Here is a 13,837-nt window from a genome sequence, read left to right as displayed (position 1 = left end):
CAATTTAAAGAAGAGGCATTCATCCATGAGGATAAAAATAAAAGCACACTGTTAATTTCCTCTGTCCGCAGATGAAGCACCAAGAAAAACCACCAGAGGGAAATCTGACTAAACCAATGGACTTTGTTCTCCTGGACTTTGCTGATGTTCCCCATCTCCAGTGGTTTCTCTTTGGGTTATTCTTAATCATCTATATCATGATATTGGTAGGCAATGGCACTGTATTTCTAATAACAAAACTGGACCCTGCTCTCCAGACCCCAATGTATTTTTTACTGGGCAATTTTTCCTTTTTGGAAATGTGCTACGTGTCAGTTATTCTCCCCAGAATGCTCATGAATCTTTGGACCCAGAGAAGACGAATATCTTTAGTTGCCTGTGCTACACAAATGTGCTTCTTCCTCATGCCAGGTGCCACTGAGTGTTTCTTTCTGGCCGTCATGGCCTATGACCACTACGTGGCCATTTGTCACCCTCTACACTATCCCCTAATTATGAACCACAATGTCTGTGTCTGGCTGGTGGCTGGTTCTTGGCTGGGTGGTGTTCCAGTCCAAATAGGACAGACATTCCTGACTTTCTCTCTGTCCTTTTGTGGTTCTAACCTCATCAACCACTTCTTCTGTGACATCCCCCCAATAATCAAGTTTGCCTGTGGGGACACCACTGTAAATGAAATGATGGTCTACATAGCTGATATGATGTTTGTCACAGTTCCCTTTCTGTTGATTCTTCTGTCCTATTACAAAGTCATCTCTATGATTCTTGAACTGCCATCAGCCACAAGTAGGACCAAAACCTATTCCACCTGCTCATCTCATCTTATAGTGGTGACACTGTTCTTTGGATCAGCCACTATCACATATTTTACACCCAAGACCCAAGACTCAGGAGGAACCAACAAAGTGCTTTCTCTTTTCTACACTATCTCAACTCCCTTATTTAACCCCATGATATACAGTTTAAGAAACAAGGATGTCATAAAGGCACTGAAGAAACTGCTGTGGAAATATTCTACTTCACTTATAAAAAAATGAGTCTATTTACAGGAGTTGATTGATGTCTCACCAATCTTTAATAAAATTTCAACAGCTATTTATCTTAAACTCAATGTATCTACTTCCAAATTAAAAGTTAGTTAAACCTTTGAGAAACTTTCTGTATTGAAAGTCATGTATGTGTCCATATATGGTGAACCATTCTTAGGTAAATTGTTTGATTTTACTGTGAAATGTTCCTTCTCAGTAAGAATTTTTGACAAGGATCAATGTAATGGATTCAATTGTAATATATTCTCTGCTAAATCATATATTGGAAACTGTGTCACTCATTTTCATAATTTGTCACAGATTTTTTAAAAGCCAGGCTGGTAATGGAATATTTATTAACATTTTATGTATATTAAGGGCTAACAGTGACTCAATAGAGAAATTATGTTTTTAGAAAAAAAAGTATCTCATTAGGAATGTAGTTTTGTACAATAAATGATGTTGCTACAATGATACCAGTGAATATTAGGCAGGGTTTATGTGTATACCAAATATTTTATATAACATATTCCACTGATATTCTAGAACAACTATTATTATTAAAATATTTGCATATAATAAGAAGAGCTTGCAGTAGTCATAGGAATGTTCACAAGTTACTGCTTTTAAGTATATTTTCTTAGAGATAATAAATGGATAGTAAATCTAAAGAAGAGGAAATAAATGTTTATAAAAGTGAGCATGTACTGTAAAAACACAGGTATCACACTCATACTTTGTGCACCAAGTATGCACACACATTAGAAATGATCAACAAGAATGTAATCATTAGTGTTAAATATCTGAATATCAGAGTAAATAATTTCATTAGTTTTCTTTGTTGTACTGAAATTCAGCAGTGTATTACAATAAACTTGTGGTATTTGTGTAATCATACAAAGTAGACAATAATTTGATTCATTGTGAGTGAGTAAAATCACAATGCTATGTGTCCCATTTTTCTGTGGATGTTATTTTCAAACTTGAGTGCTTAGCTAACGAGCCCTTGACACAGACAGGCAACATGTCCCTGCAAGACCAGGACCTGTCACCGACACTCAGAGTTTAAAAGAATGTGATGAAGCTTGCAAAGTTCTTCAAGTTTTTTCCCATTAAAAAATTGTCAGTTTTGTTTGCATTTACATGGGAATGACTCACTCCACCTAAGTAGACAAGAGCAGTACTACTTTCTCCCTGAAAGAAAGCATCCAGATGATGTATGAACAACCCTGACATAAACCTAGGGAAAAAAATCAATCTTGGCTGAGAGCAATGCAAGCAATTAATGAATCACCAAGATTCTAAGAAAAATTCAGCTATCAGAAACTATAAAAATCTAATGGGAATGAGTGCATACAGGGGGAAAAAAGAAAGAAACCTGTAATAACAACAAAAAAATTCCAAGAAAATTTCCAAGCGGAAATTGCATAACTATAAAATTATCATAGGTGGGAAGAACTAAGACAGAAATGGAAAACTCCTTCATTTTCATCCCCCTATCTGTATAATATAGAAAAATGTTTGGGACAAAAAATATAACTAACAAAAAGAACAATATTTTAAAATACTAATATCACTAGTAGATACTTTTTATTGTTGTTCAAGTACAGTTGTCTTCATTTTCATGCCACCACCGGCCCCTGCCTTATCTGTCCATGACTCCCACAATCAAACCACCCTCTGTGGCTTTGTCTATGTGTCTTTCATACAAGTTCCTTGATGGACCTTCTCTTATTTACCCCATTATTCTTCTCCCCTTTTTCCCCTAGTAACTGATAGTTTGTTCTTTATTTCAATGTTTCTGGTTCTATTTTGCTTGCTTGTTTGTTTTGTAGATTAGGTTCCACTTTTAGGTGAGATCATATGGTATTTGTCTTTCACTGCTTGGTTCATTTCACGTAGCATAATGTGATCCAGTTCCATCCATGCTCTCATTAAGAGCAGGAGCTCCTTCTTTCTGCCATGTAGTATTTCGTTTTATAAAAGTACCACTGAGTTACTGGAGTAACATTTTTTTTATCCACTCAGTTATTGCTGGGCACTTAGCTTGCTTAGTATTTTCTTATTTTAGCAATGTTTATAACTTTGCTAGTAATATCCTTACTTTCATTCCCCATTTGAATAATTAGTGTCATCTCTGCTGTTCTTGATTACTTTTCCTAAATATTTGTCAAGTATTTCAAAGAAGCATACTTTTGGTTTGGTTGGTTTTCTTTATTTCTGTTCTTCATTATTTTTCTACTCTAATAGTTATTTTATTCCTTCCACTTGCTTTTAGTTTAACATTTTGTTCTTTTTCTTATTTATTAAGGTGAGATCTTTTTCTTTTACAGCATAGGTATTCACAGAAAGCATAGTTTTTCTCTGGGAACTGCTGTTTTCACATTCCCTTAGTTTTGGTGTGTTGTATTTTCATTCCCATTTGTCTCAAGATATTTTCTAATTTCCCTTGTGTTTTTTCTTTGACACATTGGTTGTTTAACAGTGTGTTGTATCATTTCTACATATTGGTGAATTTTTCAGTTCCCTTTCTGTTTGTACTTTCTAATTCCACCCCTTTGTGGTGGGAATAGATACCCTAGACGATTCAATCATTTAAAATTTATTGAACCTTGTTTAGTGGCCTAACCTGTTGCTGAACCTGAAGTATTTGTTATGTTCACTTGAGAAGAAGGTGCATTCCAGTGTGTTTGGGTCATATATATTTCTATTCCAGTTGGTCTATAGTGTTGTTCAAATACCCTATTATTTTACTGATGTTATTTCTAGTTATTCTATACATTTTGAAAATTGGATATTGAGATCTATAACTCTTATTGTAGAACTGTCTATTCTTATTTTAATCTGTCCATTTTTGCATTTGTATTTATAATGGTATCTCTCTTTATGGACTGATATTTTTATCATTGTATATGGTCTTGCTTTTTCACTTGTAACAATTTTTTTGTCTAAAAGTCTTATTTTTTGTCTGATAATATCATAGTCACTCCATTTCCCCAGTTACAGTCTGCATGTAGTCTTTAAATTAAAAGCTAAGAAAATGTTGCAAACCAGAAACACCAACATCAGCTGTGGAGCACCACCAGGATGGGGCCTGAGCCTAAAGAATGCACCCAAGGCACAGCTGCAGGCATCTGCACTGGGGGCCTGCAGAGCAGGCAGCTCCAGGGAGACAGTGGGGGACTGTTTAGTTATTCTGTGGGGGGCAAGAATTTATGAGTGTGTGAGAAGGCAGATTTCTTTTGTCACTTGAAAATACATTCTCAAAGTCTTACTGGAAATTTCATCTCAAGGTTGAGATGCTGGGTTTTTTTAAGTTAGTAAACATATGGCTGTTATTTATTGTCTATTTTTAACTGTTTAAATATTTTATCTGTTTAATCCTCAAAACAATGACATGCATTATTAGTACCCCTTTGAAGATGAGAAAAATTGAGGCTAAGAAGGATTAAGTAATTTATTTCAAGGTAAGAAAGTATATACATGGTGCAGCTTAGATTGGAAAGTGGATTTGTGTTTATCCAATGTCTATGTATTTTAACTAAGCTATTACTCATTTTAGTGAGCCGGTTATAACTGGGATTTCTCAGTTGTTTGCTGCATCATCAATGTTCTGCTCAAGTAATTTGTAGCTAGTAGTTAGTGACAGTGAAAGAGTGTAGTGTACTGGAGTACATGTTAGGAAAAGTGCAATGGATTGGGTTAGCTCATAACAGGGTGGAATTACAAATACCAGGTGGGCTCACACAGTTAGCTCGTGCACAGATCACCAAGAGATGTAGTGCAGCTCAATTCCCAATTTGGTAATCTTCCCAGACCCTCTCTTACGTATCTACTCTAGAGCTAAGTTGATTTTTGCGGGGGTGGGGCTTCAGCTTCATTACTTCCGTAGAATATCTGCCCTGATCATTGTACCTACATCCCTGTTTATATTACAAAAAGTGATTACTCTTGATTATTTTACAGTGCTCGCCACATTCTCTTTTGTAAATAATTGAATGCTTGTTATACAAGATCAGGGACAGTACCTGGGCTGTGGAGGCAGATTTGTGTTTAAATTTCAGTCCTTCCATTACTCACTCCTGGTCCTGGGTAATTTACCTAAACTTATAGCTCTTCAGTTTTCTTATTAGTAAACTAGGAATTGTAATAGTACTCATCACAAAGGGTTCTATTACTATAGCATGTGTTTAACAATGGACCTGGCATATGTCACTCAATAGTTATTTTTATTTTTATCATTGAACAACACTGCCTGGTACTCTGAGATGTTCAACGAACATTTATCAGAAAAGAAAAGAAATGAAGAATTCAGGTCATGGCTGTAGTCTGATGATTATCCCAGTCTTTAGATGAATCCTAACCCTGGTCAAAATGTGAAGGGAGAGGTAGTTGGTTGCCATCTTGACAGAGACTCTGTAAGTTAATTATTCTTCCCTGGAGAAAACAGCAGAGAGGTGAGTTGCCCACATGAGTAAAACTCAAGTCTTTATGTTGTGAGAAGTAAAGAAGTTGAGGAGTAGGGCTGAGAATTTCTTGGCAGAGCGAACCACAAAGGCAACATCTCCCCCTGACCTTTTCTATAGCTAGATGTGAGTTTCTACAGAAAGCCCAGGAGAAGGCAGGGTGAGTCCCAGGGACCAAAGTCTAAGGCTCTGCTCTGAAAAAAATTGCTTGAAGAATTGTCTTCAAGAAGTTCCTTATCCGAGAGACCTTTAATCAACTGCTGGTGGTTTGGTAATTGGATTTGTTTTCTTAGCTTTAAAAATAGTGATTGTGTTCTTAGGGGCTGTACCAAGGCTATCACATCAATTTCTACATAACCACTTAAAATATATAGATTTCTGTGAGTCCCATGAAAACAGAAATGTGCTAGAGCTACTGAAATCTTCCCCATTTCTCCAAAATCAGGTTTCTTTTAAATAAGACATGCGTGTGTCTACTATTTGGGATTCTTATTAGTTGAACAAGCAGTCAGGATAACAGGTCCTAGACAAGCAGGATGTGGTTATCATTGCTATATAGATGCACAATTTTCTTCTTTTTGATTTTACTTCAGCATTTCCATTTCTGGAAACACTTTGATTTTTTTTTTACAGTAAATTTATATAGCCGTGACTCAATTAAAGAAAATCCCGATGGATTTTAAGTATTATTGAATCGGCAAAGAATCAACTCATGACAAGACAGTAGTTTACAACCATGAATACTGAGTTGGGCTATAATAATTTATTTTCCTGACCAATTTGTAAAAACAACCTCTGAGTTATTTATTTGTCACTATTTTTCACTGCTATTTAGCCTAAGAGCTGTAATTAACAAATGAGTTTGATAGAAAGTTTAGATTTTAAGTGCACCACTTGTTGGAAATATTATGACACACCTACTTAAAAATTTTTCTTAAAAAATTAGAAAGACAAGCAACCCAATTAAAAAATGGGCAGAGGAGTTGAGCAGACATTTCTCCAAGGAGGACATACAGAGGATCCAGAGACACATGAAAAGATGCTCGATATCGCTAGCTATCAGAGAGACTCAAATTAAAACCATAATGAGATACCACTTAACACCAGTCAGAATGGCTATCAAAAACAAAGAAACAAACAACAAGTGCTGGAGAGGCTGTGGGGAAAAGGGGACCCTAGTTCACTGCTGGTGGGATTGCAGACTGGTACAACCACTATGGAAAACAGTATGGAATTTTCTAAGAAAACTAAAAATGAACGTGCCTTTTGACCCAGCAATTCCACTCTTAGGAGTATATCTTAAGGACCCTGAAACACCAATCGAAAAGAACCTATGCACCCCAATGTTCATAGCAGCACAATTTACAATAGCCAAGAGTTGGAAGCAACCTAGATACCCATCAGTAAATGACTGGATCAAAAAACTATGATACATTTACACAATGGAATTCTATGCTGCAGAAAGGAAGAAGGAACTACTACCCTTTGCAACATCATGGATGGAACTGGAAAGCATTATGCTGAGCGAAATGAGGAAGGCGGTGAAAGACAAATACCATATGATATCACCGATAACAGGGATCTAAACAAAACAGGCAAGCAAGCAAAGTATGACCAATGACACTCAATTACGGAGCAGGCTGACAGGGTCCAGAGGGGAGAGGGGAGAGAATCATAGGGGAATAGGGGATGGACTGACATGAACAAGTATAAAGGACACATGGACAATAGCTAAGGCTGGGGGGGGTGGAAATGGGAGGGAGGTGGGCTCATGGGGCTGGAGGTGGGCAGGGTTGGGAATATAAGACAGAAAGCTGTGCTTGAACAAGAATTAAATAAAAAATATTTAAAAAATAAAAAATAGAAAGAGTCATATTCATCTTCCCCCATTTTTTCTCTTTTACTCTGTTTGGCTCACCTTTTTTCTCCCCTCCCTCCCTCCCTCTCCTCTTCTTCTCCTTTCTGCTCTTCTTCTCTCATTTCACACCCCCTTCTCACTCTCAACAAATGCTTTATAATGTCTAATATTGGCCAGTGTCATGGATATAAAAATAAATAAATCATAAAACTAGTGAGGCAAAACATTCTACAAAGCATTGATTTGAACAATGAACTGGGTTTAAATTAAGTTTTCTGATTCCTAGAGAAGTCTACCCTCAATCATGGAGTCCAATTTGGAAGGAGTAAGTTTTTTCACATATTGTAATATGTCTTTAGCAAATGAATCAATGAAATGTATAGACAATAAATCCCACCAAACAAACAAGAAATCTAAATAATTCAATCTTTATGTTCAATTATTTATTTATTTATTTATTTTTAGAGAGAGGGGAAGGGAAGGAGAAAGAGTGGGAGGGAAACATCAATGTGTAGTTCCCTCTCATGTGCTCCCTACTGGGGACCTGGCCTGCATCCCAAGGATATACCCTGACTGGGAGTCGAACTGGAAACCCTTTGCTTCACAGGCCATTGCTCAATCCACTGAGCTACTCCAGCCAGGATCAATATTTTTAGTTCCTCACTTAATTTTTAAAAACCCGACAGCCTTTTTAACACTTGTATTTGTTTCCCGTATCCTCTTTTTCTCTTCACTTGGTTAGAGTCATTTTTCAGAACCTTTGCCTTAAGAGGAAGTTTTTGAAACTTTTCTTAATGATATTTGCATGGGAACAGTAAAAATCACATAACAACAGTAACAATTAAGTTTAAAATGATTTCTTTCACAGAAGTTCTAAATGTAGCATATTTATCCCTCCTTTTAATAGGTGAAAAACTGACACAATAAGAGATAAGTTAATGTTATGGTTAATAAGGGGTAGATTCCAGGCTCCCAAAGTAAATCTTTGGATTTTATGTCTGTTTCTCTTTCTTTGTTTTGTAATGCATTTCTGCTTTCCCATTTCTCTTTTATATTGTCTTTCACAGTTTATTCTCTTTTGACTCCTTTCCCCTTCTTTTCCTCTCACTAAATGTGTGGTGAGTGACTACTATGATTATTATTTTGAGCAGCACTAAAGGTACAAAATGAATAAGATGAGATGAGTGTGGAACAAGGTGTCAAGAGCTGTAATGGACCATCACCACAGTCTCTCAGATTGGAAGGAGGTAGCAACACCATTTTTTGATCTTGAGGAAGCACAGAAGCTGCCAGGCAGACAAAGCAGGGAACAGTACAGCCCATGAGAGGATCTTTATATGTCTCTGAGTCTTTTTATATGACATAGACTAATAGGACAAACTGCATTTTCCACAGGTAAATATATTCAGCAATTTTGGAGTAAAATATATGCACCTTTGGGTATTTGTGAATGTGCCACATATGTATCCACTTCATCGACTGGCTCTTAAAACTTGAGGCATGGTATTTTTCTTTTCTTATATTAAAAGTTACACATTTTGTTGTAGAAAATTATAAGTGAACTGGAAATTATAAAGAACAAAATGAATAGCACCTATATTGTTATCTGTATAGTAGATGTGAATATAAAAATAAATTAATCATGAAACTGGTAGGTCTCAACATTCCTACTTTATTCTTACCTCAGAGAGTGTTTGCCTATATCTGCACTCACATGACCAGCTTTTTTCAGGAATTGAAATGATAGACTCAAAACATAAATTGTATGCATGAAATTGTTCTCCTTCCCTCTGATAATCTGAAGTTTCACAATGCTGTGTGAAGACAGGCCAGCATAACTGACTAGAAATCATGGGGTTGTAGACGCCATTTCACTTTTATTGCTGTGAAATACAAACTAGAAAATATTTATCTAAATAATTCACATACAATTTTCTCTATCATCAAGAAGTTGATTTCCTATTTGTTTGTTAAGAGTACAAATTCTTCTGGTAATGAGTATTTTGGGTCTCTGTTCACAATTAAGGTAAATAGAGGGGAAGGAGGAGGGGATAATGGCAGAAAGAAGGGGAAGGTTGACAAGGAGCATGCATAAAGGACCCATGGACAAAGACAATGGGGAGAGTTGAATGTGGAAGGTGGGGGTGGGTAAGGCAGGGGAGACTAGTGGGGGAGAAGAATGGAGACAACTTAACTGAACAACAACTAAAAAAAAAGATTCAGAGTTCTTTATGTGACAGGACATTCATATTCATTTTGAAATTCCTGACAATTTGAAAGGTAATATTTTTATGAAAGACAGATGAATCAGATTTCCTGTAAGCACAGCCAAAGTTGGTCACGTGGGAAATCTGATGTCCAGTGATGCTGTGTGTGTTACCTGCTGTCTGTGTCCACAGAGATGGTATCAGTGCACAGAAGACAGGGAGAGGCTCCACAGCCCAGAGCATGGATTGAATAGCTCTCTCATTAAAAAGGTAACTCAGGGAGTGCATTTATATGTAGGATTCTGAACTGGGCTTTGGTGGTGTGAAAATTCAGTCTTTTAATAGTTCTATGTAATTCTCATACTCAGTCATGTCCTTTTGATTACTAAAATGTGTGGGGCTTAATTCAATTCTATAATGGTCTTATGGATATTTTTGTATGATAAAGATCTATGATAAAGTTACCTTTCTAACATCAGCATTCTTTTTTAAATTTTAATTTTTTAATTATAGTTTACATTCAGTGTTATTCTGTATTAGTTTCAGGTGTACAGCAAAGTGGTTAGAAAATCATGCACTTCATGTATCTCTGGATCCTCTGTATGTCCTCCTTGGAGAAATGTCTGTTCAAGTCCTTTGCCCATTTTTTTCAATTGGGTTGCTCATCTTTGAGTAGAGTTGAGTGAGTTCTTTGTATCTTTTGGAGATTAAACCTTTGTCTGAGGTATCATTGGCAAATATGTTTTCCCAAGCTGTTGCTTCTCTTTTTATCTTGATACTGTTTTCCTTAGCCATGCAGAAGCTTTTAATTTTGACGAGATCCCATTTGTTTATTCTTTCCTTTATATCCCTTGCTCTAGGGGACGTATCAGTAAAAATATTACTGCATGGAATATCTGAGATTTTCCTGCCTATGTTCTCCTCTAGGGCTTTAATGGTTTCATGGCTTATATTTAAGTCTTTTATCCACCTTGAATTTATTCTGGTGTATGGTGTAAGTTGGTGCTCAAGTTTCATTTTTTTTTTTTGCATGTAGCTGTCCAGTTCTCCCAACACCATTTGTTGAAAAGGGTGTCTCTACTCCATTTTATGTTATTGCCCCTTTGTTGAATATTAATTGAGTGTAGAGAGTTGGGTTTATTTCTGGGCTCTCTGTTCTATTGCATTGGTCTATGTGCCCGTTTTTATGCCAGTATGCTAAAATCCTCAATAAAATAATCGCAAATCACATGTTTTGATTACAGTGGCCTTGTAATACAGTTTGATATCAGGTATTGTGATACCTCCTACTTTGTCCTTCTTTCTCAAAATTGCAGCTGCTATTCGGGTCTTTTATGGTTCCATATAAATTTTTAAAGTGTTTTTTCTATGTCCGTGAAATATGCCATTAGTACTTTAATAGGTATTGCATTGACTCTGTAAATTGCTTTGGGTAGTATGGACATTTTGATGATGTTAATTCTTCCAATCCATGAACATGGTATTTGTTTCCATTTGTGTCTTCCTTGATTTCTTTCTTCAGTGTTGTATAGTTTTCTGCACACAGGTCTTTTACCTCCTTGGATAGGTTTATTCCCAGATATTTTATTTTTTGTTTTTGCTATATCAAATGGGATTTTTTTCTTGATTTCTGCTTCTGCTGCTTCATTGTTGGTATACAGAAATGCCTTTGATTTCTGGATATTGACTTTGTATCCCAGTGTTTTGCCAAATTCATTTATTAGTTTGAGCAGTTTTTTGGTAGAGCTATAGGATTTTCCATGTACACAATCCTGTCATCTACAAACAATGCCAGTTTTGTTTCTTCCTTTCCGATTTGGATGCCTTTTATCTCCTTTTCTTGTCTGATCTCTGTGGCTAGAACTTCTAATACTATATTGAATAGAAGTGGTGAAAATGGGCAACCTTGTCTTGTTCCTGAATTTAGTGGAAAAGATTTTAGTTTTGCCCACTGAGTATGATGTTGGATGTAGGTCTTTCATATATGGCCTTTAGTATGTTGAGGAATGCTCCCTCTATTCCCATTTTTCTGAGTACCTTTATCATAAACGGGTGTTGTACCTTATCAAAAACCTTTTCCGCATCTATTGATATGAACATGTAGTTTATGTCTTTGCTTTTGATTATGTATTACATTTACAATATGTATTACATTTACTGATTTGCATATAATGAACCATCCTGGCATCCCTGGGATGAATCCCACTTGATTGTGGTGTATGATCTTTTTGATGTATTGTTGGATGAGATTTGCTAATATTTTATTGAGGATTTTAGCTTCTATGTTCATCGGTGATATTGGCCTGTAGTTTCCTTTTCTTTTTGTGTGTGTCTCTATCTGGCTTTGGAATTAGGGTGATGCAGGCTTCAAAAAAGAGTTGGGGAGTTTTCCCTCCTTTTGGATTTTTTGGAATAGTCTGTGAAGAATAGGGGTTAGCTCTTCCTTAAAAGCTTTGTAAAATTCTCCTGTGATCCAGAGACACATGAAAAGATGCTCGATATCGCTAGCTATCAGAGAGTTGCAAATTAAAACCACAACGAGATACCACTTAACACCAGTCAGAAACAAAGAAACAAACAACAAGTGCTGGAGAGGTTGTGGGGAAAAAGGGACCCTAGTTCACTGTCGGTGGGATTGCAGACTGGTACAACCACTATGGAAAACAGTATGGAATTTTTAAGAAAACTAAAAATGAATGTGCCCTTTGACCCAGCAATTCCCCTCTTAGGAGTATATCCTAAGAACCCTAAAACACCAATCTGAAAGAACCTATGCACTCCGATGTTCATAGCAGCACAATTTATGATAGCTAAGAGTTGGAAGCAACCTAAATGCCCATTGGTGAATGACTGGATCAAAAATCTATGGTATATGTACACAATGGAATTCTATGCTGCAGAAAAGAAGAAGGGACTACTACCCTTTGCAACATCATGGATGGAACTGGAAAGCATTATGCTGAGCGAAATAAGCCAGGCAGTGAAAGACAAATACCATATGATATTACCATTAACAGGAATCTAAACAACAAAACAAACAAGCAAGCAAAATATGACCAATGCCACACAAATATGGAACAGGCTGACAGGGTCCAGAGGGAAGAGGGGAGAGAATCATAGGGGAAAAGGGAATGGACTCACATGAACAAGTATAAAGGACACATGGACAATAACTAAGGGTGGGGGCAGAAATGGGAGGGAGGTGGGGAGCACAGGACAAGGGGCAGACAGGGCTGGGAATATAAGACAGAAAGCTGTACTTGAACAAGAATTAAATTGAAAAATATTTTAAAAAAAGAAAATCATGCACTTCAGTATTCTTGGAAACTAATTTTAAGTAATAATATTTGGGCATATTTTAATAGGCAGATATTTCTCAATCTCATGACAGATTCAATTTATATGTTTGCTAAGCATTGTTAATTATTAAAAATGAGAGGAGACTGTAGCATCTGTAGACCTTGACTGATGTTCAGAAATCCAAGGTAATACTGCAGGAAAGAAGCTCTTCAATTTGTATTTTTCTGTCTGCTGATGAGTTGCAGCATCTTATACTTTTTTGCCACTTTTATTTATTCTTCTTGTATATGCCTGTTTATGTGATTTACTCACTTTGCTATTGGTTTGTGTTTCTTTCACTTGTTAATTAGTTAGTGTCTGTCTCTTTTAGATATTAACTCTATATGTTGTCTAACATATCAATCTGTTTCCCAAGCTACTTTCATATTGACTTTATGGTACCTATTTCTAAGTTCTTAAAAAAATTTGATATTTTCTACTTGGGATTTCAATGATAAAAAGAATCTCCCACCTGTAGAGTGTAGAAAGTCATCTCTTTTGTTATTAGAAAGTAAACCTAAAGTCAATCTTACCTTAGTTTTTCATTAAGCCTGTAAAGAGTGTCTACATTTGTATAAATTTAAAATGTAAAATATGCATGATTTGTGCATGTTTTTCTCTAGACAAAAGGATAAAGTATATGTATACTTTCATTAGTTTTCAGATGGAAACCTGCTTACTTTATAATGGCTTCTTTTCCCACACACATCCCTAATACTTACCTCTCCACTAGTCCATAAAATTGCTGAGGTTAGGGACCATGTTTTAATCAACTTTAAATTCTTACAATCTCAGACATTACTGCAACATAATAAGTCATAATGCCTCTTTGTTGAATGAATAGACAGATAATCTTAAAATTTCAGGAAGTCACAAGTAATAATTATATTTACAGGTAATTTTGTCCTGAACCCTGCAATAAGACATACAGAAAGACCT

General features: G+C 36.1%; 1 protein-coding gene across 1 annotated transcript; it reads left to right on the top strand.

Annotated features, from left to right (window-relative positions):
- Window positions 1-71: 71 nt before the first annotated feature.
- Window positions 72-1,037, top strand: LOC118996775 (olfactory receptor 10AG1-like). Its single transcript, XM_037060324.1, has one exon. The coding sequence runs from the start codon at window positions 72-74 to the stop codon at window positions 1,035-1,037; it is 966 nt and encodes a 321-aa protein (XP_036916219.1).
- The last annotated feature ends 12,800 nt before the right edge of the window (window positions 1,038-13,837 follow it).

The sequence above is a fragment of the Sturnira hondurensis genome, unplaced genomic scaffold (genome assembly GCF_014824575.4).
Source record: "Sturnira hondurensis isolate 20B ecotype Veracruz unplaced genomic scaffold, ASM1482457v3 Scaffold0011707, whole genome shotgun sequence".
In the NCBI taxonomy this organism is placed as follows: domain Eukaryota; kingdom Metazoa; phylum Chordata; class Mammalia; order Chiroptera; family Phyllostomidae; genus Sturnira; species Sturnira hondurensis.
This window is presented reverse-complemented; position numbering and strand designations above follow the sequence as displayed.